Below are 24334 nucleotides of genomic sequence, written 5' to 3'. Positions count from 1 at the left end.
ACACTTTCTTTTTAAAAAAATATATTTTATTGATTTTTTACAGAGAGGCAGGAAGAGGGATAGAGAGTTAGAAACATCAATGAGAGAGAAACATCGATCAGCTGCCTCCTGCACACCCCCTACTGGGGATGTGCCCGCAACCAAGGTACATGCCCTTGACCGGAATCGAACCTGGGACCCTTGAGTCCTCAGGCCGACGCTCTATCCACTGAGCCAAACTGGTTAGGGCAAGAAAACACTTTCTTAAGAAGCCAACTGAAAATGTATAACCTGGCGGGTGTGGCTCAGTGGTTGGAGCGTTGACCAGTGCACCAGAAGGTTGCAGGTTTGATCCCTGGTCAGGGTGTATTTGGGAGGCAACAGATTGATGTTTCTCTCTCACCCTGATGTTCCTCTCTCTTCTCCCTTTGTCCCTCAATAATAATAATAAAAAAAAGTATACCAATCCCCCCCCACACACACACATGCAAACACCTGGGGTCAAAATGACACACTGGACAAGCTACAAAAGCTTTCTGTTCAGAGTGAAGCAGGACTGAGAGCTCTAAGGGAGGTCTACAAAAAAAGAGAATTGGTATGTTTCAGTATTGGGAAAGAAAAAAAATTGATGAATAAGTACTCAATCTAAGAGATTTAAATTTTTATGATTAAATTTATTAAAAGATTATGAAAAAAGGTAATTAGCCTAAAAATTGAGTACCACAGTACCCTTTCTTAGCTTTGAGCTACATAGTCATGGTAATATAAATTCTGATGTCTGACTGAACTAAAATTTGCCCTGTAACTATACTGGAAGTATGAGATCAGGACCTATTTTTATGTGTATGTACATGTGTGTAAAGAGAAATGAATATATAAGGAATAAAAACCCTATTTGACTTAACAGAAGATAAATGATGTTTTAAAAGAGATATACTGGTTTCAAACATAAGGAGATTAGAAGTTGCCACTCTGTCCTAACAAGTAAAAAGTTGAACCAACTGAAAAATCAACAACTCTTCTTGGATCCATAAGAGAAGGGCAGACCGGGGGGCAAATGGCTCAGAGAGACAGCCAGAGTACAGGGAGTCACGCCTTATTGAAGCAGAGACTCGCAGGAGCAGAAACTTTCAAATTACAAAGAAAATAAAAATTAAATTATAAATCCTAAAAGAAGGCAGAGTAAAAAAAAACCACCTTATCTATAGAGCAGTTGTGGGGAATGCCTGGCCGGAGGGCCATATAAGGCCCATGAAATCATTTGGTCTGGCCCCGCCAAGGTATTAGGAATGAGTCAATTAAATGTAGTTGATAATATTGTATGGCCTGTGAATGATGTTATAAATATCCAAATGGCCCTTGGCAGGAAAAAGGTTTCCCCACCCCTGCTATACAGGAAGAAAAATAAGAATTACATTCAACTTCATGCAAGCAAGAAGAGAGTGGACTGAAATCTGAAGTGTTAATTTAAAAACTCACCAACCTAGAATTCTGTATCCTGCAAAATTATCCTTCAAAAGCAAAGGGGGAAAAGGAGACATATGTAATACTTTAAACAATTAAAAAAAAAAGCAAAGGAGAAATACTTACACTTTCCCAGATAAAACATTAAGAGCAACAATGTATTAATTTATGTATATACTTTGTGTATACACCATAAGCTTGTATATGTGTGTATTGAGTGATAGCAATGATACAAGGGACAGAAGGAATTAGGATTATTTTGTTATAAAGGACTCATACTACCCATGAAGTGGTTAGTGTAAATTGAAAGTGGACTTGGATTAGTTGTAGATATATATTGTGAACTCTAGGAAAACCATTAAAAAAATATTGTTTATTTTAATCCTCACCTGAGGATAGGTTTTTATTGATTTCAGAGAGCGAGAAAGGGAAAGAGAAACATCGATGTGGGAAACATCAATCAACTGCCTTCTGACCGTGCCCTAACTGGGGATTGAACCAGCAACTCAGGTATGTGCCCTAATGGGGAATCAAACCCACAACCTTTTGATGTATGGGATGATGTTCCAGCCACCAGGCCAGGGTATAAAAAGTTGTTGTTTTTTTTTAAGTATAATTGATATACTAAGAAAAGAGAAAAAATAGAATCATATAAAATGCTTGATTAAAACCACAAATGGCAGAAAAAGAGCGAAAGACAAAAATAGGAATAAAAAATAAGGGCAATAAATAGAAAACGGTAATATGGTGGACAAGAATCCAACTATATCAATAATTACTTTCAATGTCAATGTTCTAAATGCACCAATTAAGACAGATTGTCAGAGTGACTCAAAACACAACCTAACTACATGTTGTCTATAAGAAACCCACTTTAAATATAAAGACAACATATAGAAAAAATCAAGTGTATATACCAAAATAATGACAAACCTCAAAAAACAAGTGAGCTGATGGTAGGAAATACACTTCTTTTTTCCTTGTCTTTTTTCCAAATCTACCAAGAGTGTGTTGCTATTACAGTAATACTAGAGGCCCTGTGCACGAAACTTGTGCACCAGAGAGTGGGTCCTTCAGCCCGGCCTGCACCCTCTCGCAGTCCGGAGCCATCCGTCAGACATCCTTAGCACTGCCACAGAGGCGGGAGAGACTCCCGCCACCGCTGCTGCGCTCAGCAGCCAGCCTGTGAGCCCAGCTCAGGGCTTCTGGCTGAGCAACGCTCCCTCCGTGGGAGCGCACTGACCACCAGGGGGCAGCTCCTGTGTTGAGTGTCTGCCCCCTGGTGTCTGCACATCATAGCGACCAGTCGTTCTGCTGTTTGGTCTATTTGCATATTAGCCTTTTATTATATAGGACTAGAGGCCCAGTGCATGAATTTGTGCACTAGTGGAGTCCCTTGGCCTGGCCTGTGGGGATTGGGCTGAAACCAGCTCTCTGACATCTTCTGAGGGGTCCCGGATTGCGATAGGGTGCAAGCCAGCCCAAGGGACTCCACTGGTGCACAATCGGGGCGGGGACCACAGGAGTTGGCTGGCCAGGGAGGGACTACGGGAGGGCTCCAGGGCGTGTCTGGCCCATCTTACCCAGTCCCGATTGGCCGGATCCCAGCAGCAAGCTAACCTACCGGTCGGAGCATCTGCCCCCTGGTGGTCAGTGCGCATCATAGCAACTGGTTGAATGAACAGTTGGACATTTAGCATATTAGGCTTTTATTACATAGGATAACATAGGTTATTAAACACACTCAAAATCTTCCTGTGATTTTTTCTGGGTGATCTTTCTTTTCTAGTTAATTTTATCATTCATTCATTCGTTTGTAATGTCCATTTGTGGCAATGACAGTGCTATGTGCTCAGCAAATCATTTGGATTTTCTTCCTAACCCATATGACTACGCTTTCCCATCTCCCTTACCATTGGCTGAGAATGGTTTGGCTGAGTACTGGCCGATGGAAATGGTAAGTGATGTATGCCTGCCAGGCCTGACCATTAACCCCTGCAGAATCTACTATTCTAGCTCATCTCCTTCCATGGCAAGTTTGGAGATTTAAAGCTGGCACTGTCACAAAGTGGAGAAGTCTGAATCCCTGGGAACGTGGAGCCTGTCACACTGGAATATTATGAAGTTGCTGAGATGGTGCAATTGTTATAGCAGTTCGTCTATCCTAATATAGCATTACTATTATCAGTAGGAAAGAGAAACGAAAATGCTCCTTCCAAAATGCAAACCTTTAATAATGGGCCCATTATCTACTGAAGTCCTCAGATGGCATGCATTAAGTGCATGACCTGGTCCCATGCACTTCACAATCTAAAAATCTCACTGTCCCTCCTAAATGCTCCCTAAACTCTTGGATCTGTTCTTTCCCAGTGGAGTACTGATCACAGCTGTATTGTAATTAGTTTGTTATTCATCAGTCCCTTTCACTAGTTCGTGAGTATCCAATGAGGCAGCAGGGGTCTTCTTCAGAGATGTATCTTCAAAGCTTAATGCTTTGTGCTGAGTATATAAAGGATGCTCAGAATGAATTAATGTGCTCTTAAATGTTCATAGCTTCCTAAAATACCATGAAATTTTAGAGCCTGGAAGGTAGGGAAAAGCATTTTTCATTTTATCAAAACATTCTTTTCTAAAATAAATTCTCAACCCCTGAATAACTGACTGGCTGGCCTAAAGCTCTTACATTACTGAAATGAAACCAAGAGCCAAAAAGCAAATAACATCCTTTTGAACTAGAATTGGTTTCTAGGCCAAATCCTTTATGGGTTTGAGAAGCTTTAAAAATTCTGACTTCCTAAATTCAGAAATAATTTTTTTCGTCTTGAAAATTTGCAACAGAATTATTCTTAGGTATTTTAAATGGTGGTAGATTCTGAATTATTTCACATAGGAAGCAATCTTAGAGATTTAAAAATCATCACTATAATTCAAAGCATTCCACTTGTGAGGAGACAGTATCAGAAAAGCACTGTATTTTACACTACTTGGAAATTTTACGTTTAGTAACAGCCCTTCCATTAAATACAAAAGAATTATTTTAAAATGTATTAAACAGCAACTTTCAAGGTTCAGTCTTAGGTATTACTTTAATAGTACTAATGAAGTATATAGTTATTTTAAAAGCTTATTTTAAAAAATCTATTTTACTCACTGAATATAGAGAACTAGATTTTTTTAAAAATAATTTCTTCTTTTACATGGAATATGTCTTAAGATACAAAGAACCAAATTGCTTTTGTTTTTATTATATGGGAAAAACAACACACAGGCCTTTAGTCAAATAATTTTGTGATATTTATGTTCCATTGCACATATATGAGTTATACAAATTAGTAACACAAGTTATTTCTCAAATTCCAAACATTTTCTAAAATATTATTACAGCAGATGCCTACGATATTAAAACACTGAGGTGGAAATTATACTCTAAGGAGTTAAATATGACACTGAAAATACTGCATATTTTAATTAGAGAAAAATTAAATTGTGTGCTTAAATGCTCTAACAACTAAGTAGCAGGGCAACTAACAACTACAAATAAGTCACAATGGTCCATTTTTATGTATGCATTTATATGACTATCCTTTAGATAGTCACTCCTCTTAAAAATGCATAAAACATAAATCTCTCTACCTAAGATATATGGTGAAGTGTATTATGATTTATGACTTTATACAACTACTAATTCAAAGATAAAAGACACCACACTTGGAAAGGAGAAAATATTTTTAAAAGGAAATGGTTTTAATTGAATTAATGAGATGAAAAGATAGTGAAGCCCTGTTTGCTACTTACATGAAAGAAGATTTTAAAAAATAATCACTGCACAAAATACAAAGAATATGGTTATGCTGTGAGATTAAGTTTTTCTCCATGTGTTTTTTGAATGTTCAAGAACAAATTAAAGTTTCCACGGCAAATTTGTTTTCAAAATGCCGAATTGTGATACAATTGCTGACTTCACGTTTCTGAATACCTGTTTGGAAGGGAAAAGTTGTTAAATTTTTGGTTCTTTAGTCATAAATATTCACATTAATCCACATAGTTATTTAGACATATGAAAATATTCTACTCTATATTCCATTCTGTAGCTTGATTTTTTAACATGAAAGAAAATAATTTTCTCTCTTTTCTGAACTAAATGTCTTAACAGATCTTAGTAACAATAATAATGCCTTATGTGTAACTTAGAAATATATCTTGACTGTGGTGATGATTTGTTTAAACTTCAGACTTAAAAGAGAAAATCTCATTATATACATAATCTGACCTTTAAAAAAATTATGAACCATTAAGATAATTTAAAAATGTAAGAAATCAAGCAGCAGATTTCAGGTGACTGACTCATCAGGTGAAGTAAGTAAAATGCTAACCCAAGCCAGGAAAGCACTTTTACTGGGTGCTGCAGTTCCAAAGAAACACACCTTAGTATGTGAATGTCACTGCTTGCTTTCCCACAGCTCTGCCATATGTACTTTCATTTTATTTTTATAATGATCTTGAAAGGAAATGGGGAGGTACTGTTATCCTTATTTTTTAGGTGAGAAAACAAAGGTTCAATGATTTGGCAAAGCTATATTAGTTGTGTCAATGTTCTTAATTCTTCAGCCAAATTCCTTTGTATTAACCTGACTGTGATTATCTTCAAGATCCAAAAGAAAAACAATGTGCTTAGAATCCAGATGCCTGAGCATACACCTGAACAGCTTCTCTAGACACCCTTTGCCATGTGGCTGTACCAAATAGGATGGAACACTGGCCTGGATGACTACATGGAAATAAACCTTCCAGCAGCTGAAGGCAATGAGATTTCACATTCACCTATTCTCTCTCTCTAAAAAGAGTGGATTTAGAGTTAAGATGATTCTTCAGAAATCTACAAATATTATATAGTGATTGAACAGAGTTCAATTTCTCATTCATGGCAAACATATTAAATCTAGATTAACACAATGAAGTGAAACAAAATACTTTTCTGCGAGCACTTTAAAAAGTTATTACCTTTAATGGTATCTCTGCGTTGCAGTTTATAAGTTTCCTTGTCATGGCACAGTCGATAAATAAAGAAACCCAGGTGGTCAATGTTTTCAATGCGGTCAGTGATAACCATGTGTTCGTGAATTAGATATGACTGAGGCAAATAGGTTCCAGCCTACATTTGGAAAAAAATAAATTACAAGAATTATCTCAAGGCTTACACTGAACAGACAAGGAAAATAAACAAAACTCTTACAGATTATAGTTGGAACAGAGGTTGGCAAACTACTGCCCACCATCTGTTTTTATAAAGCTTTATTGAAAACAGTCATGCCCACTTGTTTACATATTGTCCATGGCATCAGAATTGAGTAGTTGTAACACAGATTTTATTTCTTAAAAGCCTTCTATTTATTCTCTGGCCCTTGAAAACTTAAGTATAATTTTAAAGGTTACATATTTAATTTCAAAATTAGAAGGAAAAAATAAACAAGAAAAAAACCATGAGTCCTAGTTCCTCACAGCTGTATTTCCAGTAAAATGGGCTCCTTTAGGTCTAGTTTCTCAATAAGAAATTCCAAGATGCTATAGCAGCAGCATTAATAAGAAATATTTCAAAATTGTATACCTTTATGTTAATAAGTAACTCCAGTAGGTTTCTGGGTGGCATAACAATGGAAGTGTTCAGAGGAATAACATAGCACTTATCCAGGTTAAGATCTAAATAGGCCGTGAGTTTCTGGGAAGAAAAAGATACATTTTTTGTTAGATTAATATTTATAACTCAGGCAACAGCTGGACTTTTAAGAATAACTTATACCATTAAAATGGGTTGGCTTTAGAATATGTAAATCACTTGTACTTCAATAAGTCAAGATTTTGCTGGGATAAGAATGGAAGTAGTAATGGGAGAAGAAAAATTATTGCTATTAAGAAATAAAATTCTTTTAAAATTTTTTATTTATCTATTTATTGATTTGAGAGAGAGAGAGAGAGAGAGAGAGAGGAAAGAACAGAGAGAAAGAAACATGAATTTGTTGTTCCACTTAGTCATGCATTCATTGGTTGATTCTTGTATGTGCCCTGACTTGGGATTGAACCGCAACCTTGGAGTATAAGGACAACACTCTAACCAACAGAACAACCTGGCCAGGTTGGAAATAAAATTCTTATCAAGGGTTTGTTTCTATAATAAGCTATTAAAACTAACAGCAAATAACCTATAATCTGGTTAAGAGATTTAGTTAGTTCCCTTATTTACAAGCCCTAATGCCCTCCAAGGCATCCATCAATTGTAGATAAAAATGAACTTCTCTCCTATGCATCTGGAATAGTATCCTATCCTATATAATAAAAGGCTAATATGCAAATAGACCGAACAGTGGAACAACCGAACAACCGGTCGCTATGACATGTGCTGAACACCAGGGAACCTGGCGAGCATCGGCAGCAGGTGGCAGAGCTTGGAACATGGCAGGTGTTGGCCGCGGCAGGATGGTGGATCAGTTGAACGGGGGCACCAGACCAAGGCGGGAGGCACCGGTCACTGTCATCAGGGCGAGCCTCTGGTGGTTACTGAAAATTCTTTGCTCCGGTGCACTGGAGTCCCACCAGGCACTTGCACCTGCTGCCGGCACCAGTACGGGCACAGGTACTGGTACCTACTGTACCTACTGCCGGTGCTGGGGCCGCCGCTCCCACCCGCTGCCGGCACCGGCACCGATCGACCCTCAGGGCTTCTCCACCTCCCCCTGCTCCTGAGGGGCGATTGGGGCCAGCAGCCACCTCTCACACCCACTGCCGGCACCGGCCCTGCTCGCACCTGCTGCTGGCGCTGGCCCCAATTGCTCTGCACCATCAGCGGGTACGAGTGGGGCCGGCACCATCAGCATGTGGGAGCGGCGGCGGTGGGAGCAGGGCTGCTGGCAGACAGGGGACCAGGGGCCATGGTAGGAGGGGCCGGGCAGGAGCACGGAGGATGGGCCAAGATCCACCCCAGTGCCCACCACAGCCTCACGGCCCACAGTTCCTTTCAAGGTGCACGAATTCATGCACTGAGCCCCTAGTTAATTAATATCCTTAGAGAATTGAGTAACAGTCAATTTAATGATTGTCTGTGTTCTTGTGGTTCAGGTGAGAAACCCTGGTTGAGAAAGACTGTCAACAGGATGGGTTAAAATGAGTTAACTAAACCATGTAAACATTTAGATTTTAAGAGCTCAGTAATTGTTAGCTATTATTATTTACTATTTGCTTTGGATAAGGTTTATTACCTATAAGTAAGTAATTTTTCAAATTGGCTTATAAATATTCAGGAGTTGTATTTTATTAGGGATAAAATGCAATGCCAATTTCAGTGATATGTCTACATGTTCAAAATGGCAAATATATACTGATTTAACATATACAGGTAATATGAGAACTTCTGAATCCTGGTTTGAAAGAACAAAACATTCTTGGGACAAAAATTATTGGGGGAATTTAAATATCAACTAAATATTAAATAATACTACATTATGTTAATTTTCGTAGATGTGATAATTAGTGATTATGCAGATAATGTCCTAATTCTTAAGAGATAGCAGCTTTATGTATTTAGAATCAAGTGAGAAGAGATAGGATAAAAATGAAACATATGATAAAATTTGATAGAAGTATGACAAAATTTTGTAACCACGTGGAGAATTTAGGATATCAACTGTATTTTCACTTCAACTTTTCTGCAATACTTAACAATTTTCAATAGTTGGGGGAAATGTAGAATGGGAACTTAAAAATAATTAATGAGCCCATCAAAAATTGACAGTTTTTATTCTGTAGGACAGAAGAAACCCAAGTTCAATTATTTAAGTAAAAAGTAAACTCTCACTAGAATAAATCAGGAAATACGGAAAACTACAAAGAGCATAAATGAAAGAACTTGCACTCTTTTCACAGTTCAGGACATCGGGCTCACCTTGTTAAAGTCATGAACAATGTTGGCAGGATCACTGTCTGCGAACTCTGGGACAGGCACACTGATGAATTCAACTTCGTCTTCCTCAAAGATCTTAATATTTTCCTCAATTGTCTGGTAGCGAGCAGCTGGGGCATCTGCAGAAGGCTCACTTAGGATGACATCATCTTTGATGTACTTTATTCCACAGTAGTACACGTCATCTGGCTATAGAGGGTTTAAACACTATTTCAGCAATTCAGTAAGAGACAGGTTTTTAAATGTAAGCATTACTTAAGCTGCCACATCTATCCAAGTAATAGTTTGCTTGCAAACTCTTACTTTTAGATGACAAGTCAGACAGTTTAATTATAGAGTTAACACATTCTTTAAGATCAGGTTTCAAAGTATTGTAAAAAAAGTTTCAAAAGGAGAAAAGCAGCTGATTTTCCCTTTACTTTTTGTGGTCCACAGAAATAGAATATAAAGGCAATTATCTATCTGGTGACAAGTACGTTTGAAGAAACACACAGGCCTATTTCTACTTGTAGGCATTATTTTTATAAAAGAATATATTCAGAAATTAATGTTTCTTCTAAAAGAGCATACTTTTAAAACTTTTAATATGATCCACTGATTCAATAATTTTTCTATTAGCCAAAAGAGGGATAATTTTTCTGAAATTTCCAGTCTGATTTTTCCTTAAAATATATCCCAATTAAATGGAAAATATTATATTACCGCAAATCATTATAAAGACTGCAAAAAGTACACATATATAATAAAAACTAGAAGTATATAACAAAATATTAAGACAATAAGTATCTTTGGACAATAAAACTGCAAATGAGTTTTCCTTTATTAAATATATTTATTATAAAAATTGTATTAAACAAGGTTGAATGGTATTTCATTAATGTCTACTGATATGCCATCATCTTGAAAAATATAGAAAATGAGCATGAAATTTATACATCTCTGGCAGACTAATAAAATCTATTTGTCAACACTCTCTCTAAATTTTAATATTAAAACATTTGGGGTAGTCATAAAAGCTCATTTCCCAAGATTACTTAAGAAAAAAACCAATAAACCTACTGAATTATCACCCAGAAAAATGTACCACAAAACAGAGGGGAATAATTATAATCAGAAGAAAAATCTGTCTTAACCCACTAGGATTACTATTAAATACTTAAGTTTCAAATAACTTCCATTTTAAGTTACTTCAACATTATTGCTGAAGTCACACAATTATCTAGATAAAGTAATGACTGAGAAAGAGGCAGAGAGAGGTACTCCAGTGTTTTCCTCTGTGTGTCTAAAAGACCGTCTAAAGGCTGGGCAAACAGGTTTAGGAGACTCAAACACAGCTTTAAAATAGGACCACCACTCTGGCTAAAGACCACAGACTAAAGTGCAGGCTTAGAGCAAGTTAGGATTAATTTTCTAACACACATGAAGAAAAGGCAAAAATGGTCTTAGTATTTTTCCACTTACTTGAAGTGCAAAATATTTGTACAGGTATGCCCCTCCTAGAATGACACCTGCAAGCATAAATGCTAGTCCAAAGCACATGCACCAACACCAAGCTCTTCTCTGGCCAACTGGTACCACTTCATCTGGGTCCTAAAATATGAAAACAGACGGATGGTCAATATCTTATCTCCCAGACAGAAAGGTCAGGATTGAAACAAACCTTCAGGATTATTGTTTTATAAACTAAGAGACCAAGGAGTCAGGTCTCTAATCAAGGTCAAAGTGGCGGTGCCAAAACTCATCATAATGCCTCTGGAGCTAAGAAACCAATCCCTGGGGAGAGTTGTCTTCTAACTCTCAACACCTCACCTGCTATCCATATCTCTAAGTAATAACATACTCCATAATTTCTATTGTCTGTGCACAACATTTGGTGATTAATATGTCTTCTAACATTTAAAAATTCAGAAAAGGTTACAACACAACTTTGTCATGCAATATTATGGTGCTGAGCCTTGTATATTATAACTAGAGTATAATAGATTACTTGCAGTAGAAAAATGGTCTAGGAAATTTTTAAATAAGACCTTTCTAGGAAAGATTCAATTAAAAAAATCAAACGCTTATAAAGTCAAAAGACATACAACTAGCATACAATTACTAGAATTTTTATTTTGATTCACTCAAGGAAATAATTTAGCATTAGAATGTCATCTGGGGTCAATTCCTGAGATACCCCTTTTGCCCTCCTAACTCAGTTCATCTACTCTGTCACTTCAGAGTAATAGCTAATTTCTTACTAGTATTTGTACCCAGTTTTATATGCAAACAGCAGACAAAGGAGATTATCTGTTGGAATTATATTACTAATGGTTCAAAAAATAATATAGTCAATAACATTGCAGTAGCTATGTATGGTGTCAGGTGGGTATTGGAAATACCGGGGGAACACTTGACAAAGTTGTGACTGTCTAACCACCAAGTTGTGAGAACATCAAACTGTGCTAGAGTAGGTATGCTTGTCAATGTACTGTATAGTAACATAACAAGTGCACTGCAAGGGAGTAGTACATAATGAGAATAAGACTAGAAGAATTTATTAAGTCATGTAAGATATTCCACACCTGTGAATAAAAAGTTATTAAGAATTCCACGAAGCTATAAGGTAAAATGAAAATGAATGATAAAGTACAGTATTTTGCTTGAGCCCTTAGGAGATAAGAATTCATTCCAAGCATAATTTTAAGTTGGGGGCAGAGTAGAGGGGTGGAAACAGTCATTTCTAAACATTTGGTACCAGCTGTTGAGACAGTCAAAAGTGTGAACAACACCCACTATGTGGCAGGTTTCTAGTGCACATAAGTGACTAGCCAAAGAGCATGGGCTGATACGTGTAAAAGAACACATAGCCCGAACTATCAAATCAATGACACGTTCCCAGGCCTTTTGGTGTATCGTTTTTTACTGGCCAGTAAACAATAATTTCAACAATGTCTACTACAGTGGTTCCCAACCTTTTTTTGGCCATGTCCCACCTACAGCATCTCTAAAATCCTGATGCTCCCCCCTCCCCCGGGACATATAATTCTTATTATTAAAAAAGTGAACTCCTATTCACGTGGAGGAAGCCTAACAGGCCATTAACTTGGTCTAAACAAACTTTCAAAGAACATGGCATCCATGAAAGAGAAAAATAAAAGAACGAAAGGATAGTTGAAGTACTGAGGAAGAAATCACTAAGAAATTGTTAAGAAAATAATATGAAGTGATATAAAAAAAAGCAAAGTTTCAAAACACATAATAGATAACTGAAATGCACAAATATGTCACAATATATATTTATATACTGTATATGAGGCCCCTAGAACCATAAGACATGCAAAAAATTCACTGATAATAACTCATTCTTGAATGCCCCCTTAAAAAATCAAATTGCCCCCACATTGTGAACCACTGATCTACTATGTTCTAGGCACTGGTTAGATAGCCTCTGTCAAGAAGAGATCAGACAAAATCAGTCTGGAAAATAATTATGCAAAGAGAACATAAATGTGGCCTGGGTCCTAATAAAGAATGTAGAGAGCACAGAAGAAGGGTGATATTGTTTGAAGACTACCCAAGGGAGACACTAATGGAATGGATACTGAAGAACAAATACTCATTACTCACACAGAAGACAGAGTTAAGGGGCAAAAAATGAATGAAATTATCAAGCTAAAATGTTTATCTCTAAGGGCCACATGTGGTATGGCTAGAGTGCCCAATATGATGGGAAGGGGTACAAGAGATGAGAATGGAGAAGTAAATGGGGCAGACCAATGGAGAGGTATCGGGAGTGGCTCAGTTGGATGGAGCATCATCCGACACCAAAAGGTTGCAGGTTTAATTCCTGGTCAGGGCACATATCTACGTTGTAAGTTCAATCCCCTGTTGGGGTGCATATGGGAGGCAACTGATTGATGTTTCTCTCCCACATCAATGTTTTTTTCGTTCTCCCTCTCCCTCCATCTCTAAAATCAATTTTTAAAAAAATGTCTTAGGTCTCTGCTCTGCACCATGTGAGGATACAAAGAGAAAATAGCCATCTACACCAGGAAGCAGGCTCTCACCAGAACTGTATCTGCCTACACCTTGATCTGGGACTTCCCAGCTTCTAGACTGTGAGAAATAAATGTTTTTGTTGAAGCTAAAGAAAAATGGAAAACAAACAAAACATTAAGACTATGACAGTAAGACAAAAAATTTAAGCTCCTCAAAGAATTTAAAAAATACTTTACTTATTCACAGACCATTGCTCAGCACCTCAACAATGTGAACCACATCTTAAGAATCAGAAAATAAAAATCTTTCAATCGCCAAATTGTGGAGCCAAAGTCCATGCATTACAGTCATGGAATACTACCAAGTATTTAAAGTTCATCTAATCTCTTTTCTTCTCTAAATTCATAGTGATCACCTTCTACTTTGCATTAGAATAACTCAGATACAGATCTTTTCTTTCCCTGATAGGCTACAAGGATGTTGTAAATATCCATTCATATTCATTCTGTACTAGCGGCCCTGCACACAAATCCGTGCGCGAGTAGCTCGCTGCCACTTGCCTCAGCTGGCCGCCCCGCCCACTGCCACTTGCAGCTCTCTGCCCCACCCTCCTGTAGCTCTCTGCCGCTCGTAGGTTGCTGCCCTGCCCTCCAGATTGGTCATTACATGACGGCAACCTGAACAATTTGCATATTACCCTATTGTAAGTATAGATTACAATCATATAGGCACATGCTACATGATGTTTCAGCTAAGGATGTGCATATAGGAAGGTGGTCCCATCTATACTAAGAAAAGGGTAATATGCAAATTAGACCAGATAGACTGGACGTCCTTCCGGACAAAGCCGCAGTGGCTGCGAGGGCCGGCAGTGGCAGCAGCAGTGGGGTGATGGGGGTGGCGCCTTCCCCTGATTGGCCCAGTTGCCTCTCCCATCACCCTGAGTGCTCCTAGACTATGAGAGGGGGCAGGCCGGGCTGAGGGACGCCCCCAATGCATGAAATTTTGTGCACCAGGCCTCTAGTCTATATATATAAAAGGCTAATATGCTAAGTGTCCTCCAACTGGTCGCTATGATGTGCACTGACCACCAGGGGGCAGACGCTCAATGCAGGAGCTACTGTGACGTGCACTGGCCATTTACAGAGAAATGGCACTGTGGACCTGGCGCCCACAAAACACTCTGCTTCCCCCAAGTAGGACACAGGCCCCATCAGCACCCGAGCAACAGCCAACCAAATCGCAGCCGATGCTGCCGAGACCCCATGTTGCAAAATGTGGCCCACAGCCCAGCCCAGCCCAGAAATGGTCACTGTGGGCACTGGGTAATGACATCACATATCAATGCCCGGCTCCCTCTCCCTAGTGACTAGCCTCCTTACAGTTTCTTCAGCCCAGGAACATGACTTGCTTTATAGCCAGGTGCAAACATTTCACACTGTAACCAAATGTCTGTGAAGCATTTTCCCGTGCCTCACCTCATTTGATCCTCACAGAAGTCCTGGAGTAGGTAGATAGGAGACTTAGTGGAATCCTATTTTCTTTTCATTAGCCAGAAATGAGATTTAGAAAGTTTAGCAATTTGACCCGACTGAAAAGAAGAAATGGTGGACCTTGAAAATGACTTCAGGTTTTCTCACTGTGCAGAATAGAGTCAAACACTGCTGCAGTTAAATATTTTACCCTGTGTTCTCCCTCTGTGTGATCTACAATAGTCTGCTTCATGTTGATATTTACTGTTGTGTTGCTGACAATTACCTGAAAGAGAAGTTGGGGTGTTTCACTGGGCTGGAAAAAGTTTAGCTACATCAGAAAGCAGATTTAATTAAGCAAGTTTATTCTATACTAGAGGCCCGGTGCATGGAAATTCATGCACTGGAGGGGGGGGGGGTCCCTCAGCCCGGCCTGCCCCCTCTCATAGTCTGGGAGCCCTCAGGGTGGGAGGTGACCCGGCGATCAGGGGAAGGTGACGCCCCATCACACCTCTGCTGCTGCCACTGCCGGCAGCACAAGCCTCAGCCAGCCCTGGTTACCTGAGCCTCGGGCGGCCCTGGGCGGCTGGGCAGCTGCCATCTGAGGCCTACCTGCACCTCAGGCCGGCCCTGGATGGCTAGGGGGCTGAGGGGACTGGGTGCCGCCATCTTGTGGCTGTGGGCGCCACCATCTTTGAGGGCACGGCAGTCATTTAGCATATTCCCTCCTTATTGGCTGTGGGTGCTGCCATCTTTGAGGGTGGGCAGTCAATTAACATATTCCCTCCTAATTGGCTATGGGCGCCATCTTTGCGACAGCGTGAGGGTCAATTAGCATAGTCTTGCTTTATTAGATAGGATATATAAAAGGCTAAGTTGCATGCACAATACATATAAAGCTCTCACTGGTGCCAATCGCACACGTGTGTTTCGATCTGTCATTGTCAATTGTAAATTTGGTTGACACTTCTATTATAGAGAAAGGGCAAACAGCGATATTAAAATATTTCTTCTAATTAATGTTCTTTCAATGTGCACAAATCCGTGCACTGGGACACTACTAAGATTATAATGGAGCTGAAAAATTGCTATCAGCTAGTGATGTCAGAGCTGCTGTAATGCAATGTGTTACTCCTGCTTGTGGTGATACTGGTGTAAACAAATCTACTGTGCTGGCAGTTGTATAAAAGTGTAACATATAATTACATAGTACATAATATTTTATAATGATAATAAAAGACAATGTTGCTGGTTTATGTATTTACTATAGTACACTTTTAATCTTTTATTTAGAGTGTACTCTTTTTTTTCACTTATCAAAAAAAAGTTTGCTGGCCGAAACTGGTTTGGCTCAGTGGATAGAGCGTCGGCCTGCGGACTGAAGGGTCCCAGGTTCGATTCCGGTCCAGGGCACATCCCCAGTGGGGGGTGTGCAGGAGGCAGCTGATTGATGTTTCTCTCTCATCGATGTTTCTGGCTCTCTATCTCTCTCCCTTCCTCTCTGTAAAAAATCAATAAAATAAAAAAATAAAAAATAAATTTAAAAAAAGTTTGCTGGCCCTAGCCAGTCTGGCTCAGTTGCTAGAGCATTGGCCTGGGTTCGGGTTCAATCAGCAGTGGGGGCTGTGCAGGAGGTAGCCAGTCAATGATTCTCTCTCATCATTGATGTTTCTATCTCTCTCTCCCTCTTCCTTCCTCTCTGGAATCAATAAGAATATATTTTTTTAAAAGTTTGCTGTAAAACACTATGCCATGTTACAATGGAAACAGCCTCATATAACTCCTGTCCACCTCATCTTGCCACCTCATCTTAATTGCATCATCTCCTCTTGTGCTTGATTTAATCTCTTCTTGTTTTGTACAGTACATGCTGTACAGGCTTATAGCCTAGGAGCAACAGGTTGTACCATGTAACGTAGGTATGTATGTAGGAGGCTATACCATCTACGTTTGTGCAAGTATACTCTATAATGTTCACACAATGACAAAATCGCCTAACACATTTCTCAGTATGGATCCCTGTCATTAGGCAGTACTGGTAGCTTACAGCCAACCTTGGCACCTAGTTGGTTCTCAACAAATATTTGATGAGTGAATAAAATTTATATCTTATTTTTAAAGCTTAATTTTTAAAAAATAACCCATATAATTTACATTAGCAGCCAGCATGATAATGATACGGGTGGTGCAACATAAGAATTCGTGACATACAGTGGCTATTTAGCAAAGAACAGCAGCCCTAAGTACTTAGCCCAGTTCAACATTTATAAAGGGCCTGTTATTTGCAATGTACGGTGCTAGAACCTATGGGAAATTCAAGTGTGATTAAGCCCTGACTCATACCTTGATTAAGACATGGCTCATATCTTAAGCAATTTACAGGCAAAGTTAACTTTATGCATGACAAATAAATGACATGCCATATTACAGTCTGTGTCACGGAGAGGAATTAAAGAATATACAAGATAGAAAGGTTTTAAACTAGCAATTTATTAAGTGTATTTTAAATAATTAAATTTTAACACTTGAAAGAGTAAGCTTAAAGAAAAAAGCCACATATAAAATTTAAAAAGAAAACCCCCACAACCATCTCAAAATATGTAGAAAATGCAATGTCAAATTCCAATTCCCATTCGTAATAAAATATATTTGCAAAAAAGAGTGAGATTCTTTATCATAAATAAAGCTAGTCATCAAAAATCTGTATCAAACCTCACCCTTAATGGTGAAACTTCTGACTTATACCATACCCTTTCAATTCAAAAATATGAGGAATGCCCACTAAAATTGATTTTTTGTTTTCTTTCAACATTGTACTAGAGATCCTAGCTAGTACACAAATGACAAGAACACGAACAGATATAAAGATTAGGAAAGAGAACACAAAACTGTCATGTGTAAATGATATAACTAGAAAATCCGAAAAAGTCAAATTATTCAAACCAATGAAAAGTTCAGCAAGACTGCCGAAGATCAGTAATTAAAAATCAATTGAGTCATTATTCATAATTGTCCCAAAATAGAAACAACACAAATATCCACTAACTGATGAATGGATAAATTGTGGTATATTTATAATGAATCAAAAACCTTCAAGTGAAAGAAGCCCAATGCAAAAGACTACTCACTGCATGATTCCATATTTATGAAATTCCAGAAAAGGCAAAACTATAGTGACAAAAAGCAAGTTTGTGGTTGCCATGGCCAAGGGCTGGTGAAGGAAGATCGAAAAGACATGAGGAAACCTTTCAGCCTAATGGAAATGTTTCATATCTTGAATGTTGTGGTGAATATATGACTTTATACAGTTAACACAAATTCAATTAAATTGTACACATAATATGGGTCAATTTTATTGCATGTAAATTGTATTTCAATATGGGGAATGAGGGGAAAAAAAATCAACCGAAATCCTACATATCAGGCGATAAAAATCTAACAACACCAAAAGCTGGAGAAAGTATAGAACAATGAGAATTGAAAGCTTTCATAGAGCTGACAGGAGTTAGTACAACTGCTTTGGAGAATAACTTGGCGGCATCTAATAAAATTAAAGATACATACCCTCTGACCAGCAATTCCATTCCTAGGACTACAGCCTTAGCTATCCTTTTGTGCACATACATAAAGATATAATTCCAATAATGGTTACTGTAGAATTGTCAATAAAATATTGGAAATAACCTAAATATCCATCAAGTGGAGAATAAAGTATTATAGGTTCATATAACAATAGTTAAAATGAAATCGCCTAGCATTGTTGATTTTGAGCTAAATCTCAGAAACAATGAACAAAAAACAAAAACACAAACCAGGTAATCTGCATAATACATAGAGTATATGTACCTAAGACTTTAAAAATATAAAATGGTATTACAGATTCTCTTTGATTCTGTATGCTTAGATTATTTAAAAAAAATTTTTTTATTAATTTTCAACTGAGGATATTTTTCCCATTGCTTTTTCATAGAGAGTGGGAAGGAGAGAGAAGAAACAATTACGTGAGAGAGACACATCAACTACCTCCCACACATGTCCTGACTGGGGGCAGGGAGTGAATGCACAACCAGGTACGTGCCCTTGACCAAGAATCGAACCCAAGACCCTTAGGTGCGCAGGCTGGTGCTCTAGCCACTGAGCCACGCTGGCCAGTGCTATGATTACTTCTTAATTAAAGAACAACAAAAAATCAACAAGAAGGAAAATCACTCGTGAACAAGAGCTTCTTCACTGGGGTATATAACATTACCTGGCCTAATTTAAAACAAATTGCAAAAACCTAACTTCCCTATATACTGCAATAAAACTGGTTCACCTTAAATTATGCTGATCTCCCGCAGGTGCTGTACAATTATCATTTCATTAATCTTTCTAAAACCTCAAGTTTTTACCCCAGTTTATAATTGAAGACACTGAAGCACACGCTGGCCTACAATCATTCCTCAACAGCAGGTATAGAAAGACACGGCATTCAAAAGCATTCTCAGTCTTGCACTGTACTAATTTCTAGTTCAAATAAATCTTATATGATAAAGTAAAATTGCTTAATTATATCTTAAGCAAAATGAAGGACAAATTCTGTTCTGGTATTTCAATTAGTTAAAAATTAGGTCACCTTAATCATTTCCCTAAGGAGCTTCAGAAATGTGCTTCAGTTATAAACTTAACTCAGACAAAATGCAAGGGTTTTCATCTAATTTTTATTCTGATCCCATACTAACAAAGCAATTTACATACCCAGGCACTTCTATTTGAGCCTTCTTTTTAGGATGAATGAAAAAAACATTTTTTCAAAGCTCTCAGATATACTATTTTGCATTATTATAGCAAATGAACAATGCTTTAAGAACCAAAGTACTAAAGAGAAAAATATCTGTTAGGGTTAAAAATTATGTTACATTAAAAAAAGAAAAAGAAAAAAATGATGTCATAAACACTTCGGGTATAAAAATGAGACAGAAATACAGAAAAGAACCAGTATAATTTATTCAACTCAGAGTAACATGGGCTATTGAACCTTCAGAAGTAGATTTAGTTATTTAGAAATGCACATTGTAAAACATATTTGGTAAAGGTTCGGAGTGGGCCGGGGTCACGCACCTATGACATGAGACCATAATGTATCAGAAAAGATTTTATTCCAGGCACCTGTGTGCAGGTGGGCTAAGTCCGACAAAAAGGAGTCAGCAAAGAGAGCAGGGAGAGAAAGGTTTTCATTAATTTTTGCTGGCTGTAAGCTGCTCTGCTGACCTAAGGGTCCAACTGTCCTTGTTCCTTCCAGCATCAGTCAGATGGCTAGTGGTTTTCTGGGCTATGCGGTGCCAAGGCTGCAAGCTTTCTGCAAGATATCTGCTAAGCGCAGTAAGTTTTTCTCTGCCCCACTTTATTCTCTTTAACCCTTTCATGTGGTAATATGGATAAATATGGGGATGCACAGGCCAGCTGCCCATGGATGTGCTGTTTGGCCTGTGTACCGTTTTCCAAAATACAGAATTAGTTGCCAACATTTTAAAAAATCAGGTGATTCAAATTTTTAAAAATGGATTTCTGATTAATGGTCTAGTTTTCTCGACTCCTTTCTTATCATTTTTGTCCCTAGTTGGAAACAAAACATACCAAGTTCTTTTCTGCATCACAGGGTTTTGAACCTTGATCTTCATTTCCAGCTATGACTTGGGATACCCAATTTTATAAAACAACCAGTCTAAACCAGTTCCCCATATAAAGGATTTTGAGTTCTGGGTTTTAGAGACTAGATTAATATGGTTAACAAAGCACTTAATCTTTTAAATAACAGAACAGGCATTCTTTTACAAAGAACAAATCTAAACAGTTGGCAGCAGCAAACAAAAAAAATGGTGGCAGAGAAGAGCAGGGATTGGATAAGCCCAAAGAAAACTTTGGTCCAAGGGCTATAGGAATCAAAGACCTATTCCAGACAACTCCCAGTTTCCAGAAAAGATAAAACAATGAGAATGACAGAAGGCTACGTAGGTTATAATATCATCTATATGACATTCTAGAAAAGGCAAACTATAGGAACAGAAAACTGGGACAGGGGTGAGAGACAGGAATGACTACAAAGTGATATGAAGGAATTTTTTTTTTTTTTGGGGGGGGTGAGGAAAATATTCTGTATATGACTATATACACTTGTCAAAATTACCAGAACTATATATCTAAAAAGGCCAAATTTTTCAGTATTCAATACTCCAGTAAACTCAAATTCCTATCCTTTCTCAACTTATGAGCAGCAAGGACAGGTTTTTGTGTATATGTATTTTTTCCTAAGACCCAAATAAATACTAAAGAAGCTGATAAAGGTACAAACCTATAAGAAAAAGAACAGAAAAATAAGATTGATAGCAGACAAGAAATATCAAAATTTTAGAGGATGGGAAACAGCTGGACAAGTGGTATTTTAACTTCTCTATCTCAATTACTCCATCATAAATGTGGGTTATCTGATAGGGTTGTTGTGGGGATTAAATGAGAAAATATATAAAGCATTTAAATCGTTGTTTGGTACATAGTAAATAAGAAGTGCTTAATAAATAACAGCTGTCATTTCCTTCACCAGCTGATTTAGCTGGGAGAGATAAGCTGAAATAAAAATCTACTAAGGTTGAAGCAAATAAAAAGCAATCTACAATTGAAAAGGCCAATTACAAAAAGACTTACATTACTAAACAACAAAATTAAATCCCTTTCCATTCCAATAAGAATTTTAAAATAAACAAACAAAAACCTTGGTTATCATTTAAAATCTACTTTAAAAATTCCAAAATGCTCTTCTAACTATAATCTTAGATCCACAAAAGTTATGTCAGAGATTGCTCCAATTTATTATTCTTAAGCTATAAAGACAGCAAACATTTGTTTGCATTTTCTTATTCATTTAAATCAATATTTGACTTTTCAAACAAGATTGCTACAATCTCAACTATGGTGACAAAAGTCCACATGGGAAATGCTGTGTTTGACATAGCAAAGGAAAGCAGTTTTTCAAGTGATTATCATTACATGAATAATAGAGTTATTATATATTATTCTGTACTTGGAATAGGGGGAGATTTAAAAATGAGAAATTAATCTAAAATTACAATGTCTACAAAACACATTTCTCATTAACGAACATCCTTTACTGTTAAAAAATCCTACAATATACAAGCAGCAATACAGGCACAAAAAGAAATTAAAATTTCAAGCCACTGTGTCACAATCTATTGTGAGAAATCTATAAAATCTGAACCACATATTGACATTCTTTCTATATAATCAGCACAGGTCTAGGTTTAGAAAATAGGTCAGAAATAAAAAATAAAAAATCAGGCTGTAAATGCTTTTAGTGCTAGATCATAACTCACTTTTATATCATTAGGATCAAAGCAGAATATTAATATAGAAATATGTACCTTAGAAATCTTTTATTCTTTTTTATATATATAAAATTCATATTGGTAAGATTTAAAGGCAATGGGTAATCAAAAGAAAAGTCTAGACCAGCACTTACAGGCAGGTTTATAAACAGTGGTATTACATATGCTACTTATTGTGAATTGTAGCCTTTACCAGGAATAGATAAATTGGTCAAGATAGGTTTCTTCTGCCACTGGCTAAATCATGAGTTCATATTGTTCCTAATAAGAATGTCAGTTGTCTTCCTGAAAATTTTAGGTCTGATAGGAATAATAACTTCTATAATTCATTATAACATTAAGTGTAAAGATTAGAGGGGGAAAAACAAACCTTTCTAGACTCATTTTTGTTTAAATCTTGGATCTTAATGTTATTCAACAAAAGAATTACACATTCATATTCAAATATGAATAATTCCATTTAAAATGCAGAATTTTTTATAAGAAAATTCCTAGGATATTCTACTAAAAGCATAAAATAATTTAAATGTGGAAAGTTATATCTTCTGACCAAGATGAAAAATTTGAAAGTTAATACAAAATGACTACTAGAAAAATAAATCCAGTTCTTGAGATCGGGGATATTTGCCTCTATAGAGTGCAATGTAAAAAGTGCTTTGAGCCTCGCTCAGTGGTTAGAGCGTCACCCTGCGGGTTCCATTCCTGGTCAAGGGCAAGCATATGGGTTGCAGATTGGATCCCCAGCCCTGGTCTGGGGTGTGTGCAGGGGCAACCAATCCATGTCTCTCTCAGATCGTTGTTTCTCCTTTTCTGTTTCTCTTCCTCTGTTTCTCTCTTTCTCTCCCCCTCCCTGTCTCGCTACTTCTACTCTCTCTAAAAATCAATGGGGGGAAAAATCCTGGTGTGAGGATTAACACATAAAATAAAATTAAAAGTGCTTTGAAACCTATGCCTAAGCATCAAATGCATTAACAATAAATACTCAATAGTCATTTGATCTTGTTCCCTCATTCCACCACTCTTCTAGCTCTTGGATCCCAGAGTATTGTTTTCTTGTGAAAGCAGATACAGACATTTAAGTAGGTTGTGATTAATTTGGTTTACATAATTGGTTAATCTATCTCATCTACTCTAAGTGCTTCTCAAATGTTGGGGCCGCTTAGTAACTTAAAAATTCCTAGTCTAGTGTCTGGCCATGCAATAGGTGCCTCTGAATATATGATCAGTTTAGTTCTCAGAAAGAAAAGCTTCCATGTGGAAGGACCATGAAAAGGCATTTAGTCCAATACATCATTTTACATTATATTTATAAATGTAACGAAAGCCAGAAAAGCTAAGTAAAATTATCTGTGTACCATCATAGAACTAATAAGGCCTAAATATCATCTGACTCCAAATGCATCTTAGGGAAGAGGAAGCATGAAGCCATTAGGTCAACCACCTGACTGGCAGCTCAGGCAAATCAAGTCTGGTAATAGGTAAAGTGACATGATGTCACACTGGATAATACTCATATCCAACAACAACATAGCCTGCGTTTCTACAGAATTCTGCTATCATAATGGGTTTACCTCAATTAAAACCACACACATAAGTGCTGTGTGTCAGATTTTTATCTACTGTTCGTCAAATTACAAAGCATAGTAATAAAAAAGTATTAAAATCATATCACAGAAGCAAAAAAAAAAAATAAAGAAAAATAATTCGGGCACAACAGCTTATATAAGCATGTCAAAATAAATGAAAAAGATATTAAGTACAAAATGAAACCTAAGTAAAGGTAAGAGTAATAAAGCCACAAAGCAAAACCACAAAGTTGGTGATGAGTTGTTGCTCTAAATGAGACAGTTTTGGAGCTTTAAAGAGGAAGACCAGAAGATGCCTTATATATCTCTCTCCAGGCAATCCTTTCTGACCTTAACATGTTAAGCGTCCAGTCAGTCACCAGTGACTGATACTATACTTTCCGTTCAGAAGACAAAAACAGGAGCTTAATGTGTTAAACTAGTGCTAATAATGCAGCTGGTTTCCATGATCTATTATTAATTATCATTAAGTCCATTTTTAATGTTTAAGGCATATTCTAATAAATCTTTAAAAAGCTATCA

At 37.3% G+C, this 24334-nt stretch overlaps 1 protein-coding gene and 1 long non-coding RNA gene across 2 annotated transcripts in view; one reads left to right on the top strand and one right to left on the bottom strand.

Moving 5' to 3' along the window:
* Positions 1 to 24334, top strand: part of LOC307104620 — a 186116-nt gene that overhangs the window by 91568 nt on the left and 70214 nt on the right. The gene's annotated exons all lie outside the window — the stretch shown is intronic.
* Positions 5167 to 24334, bottom strand: part of ITM2B (integral membrane protein 2B) — a 29286-nt gene continuing 10118 nt past the window's right edge. The window contains exons 2-6 of the mRNA XM_079779612.1: positions 10856 to 10984; positions 9377 to 9583; positions 7049 to 7159; positions 6445 to 6595; positions 5167 to 5419 (exon numbers count right to left, since the gene is read on the bottom strand). Of these exons, the coding sequence (XP_079635738.1) occupies positions 5334 to 5419; positions 6445 to 6595; positions 7049 to 7159; positions 9377 to 9583; positions 10856 to 10984 (684 nt within the window). The 3' untranslated portion in view covers positions 5167 to 5333. The remainder of the gene's footprint in view (positions 5420 to 6444; positions 6596 to 7048; positions 7160 to 9376; positions 9584 to 10855; positions 10985 to 24334) is intronic.

The sequence above is a fragment of the Cnephaeus nilssonii genome (assembly GCF_951640355.1).
Source record: "Cnephaeus nilssonii genome assembly, chromosome: 8".
Classification (NCBI taxonomy): Eukaryota; Metazoa; Chordata; class Mammalia; order Chiroptera; family Vespertilionidae; genus Cnephaeus; species Cnephaeus nilssonii.
This window is presented reverse-complemented; position numbering and strand designations above follow the sequence as displayed.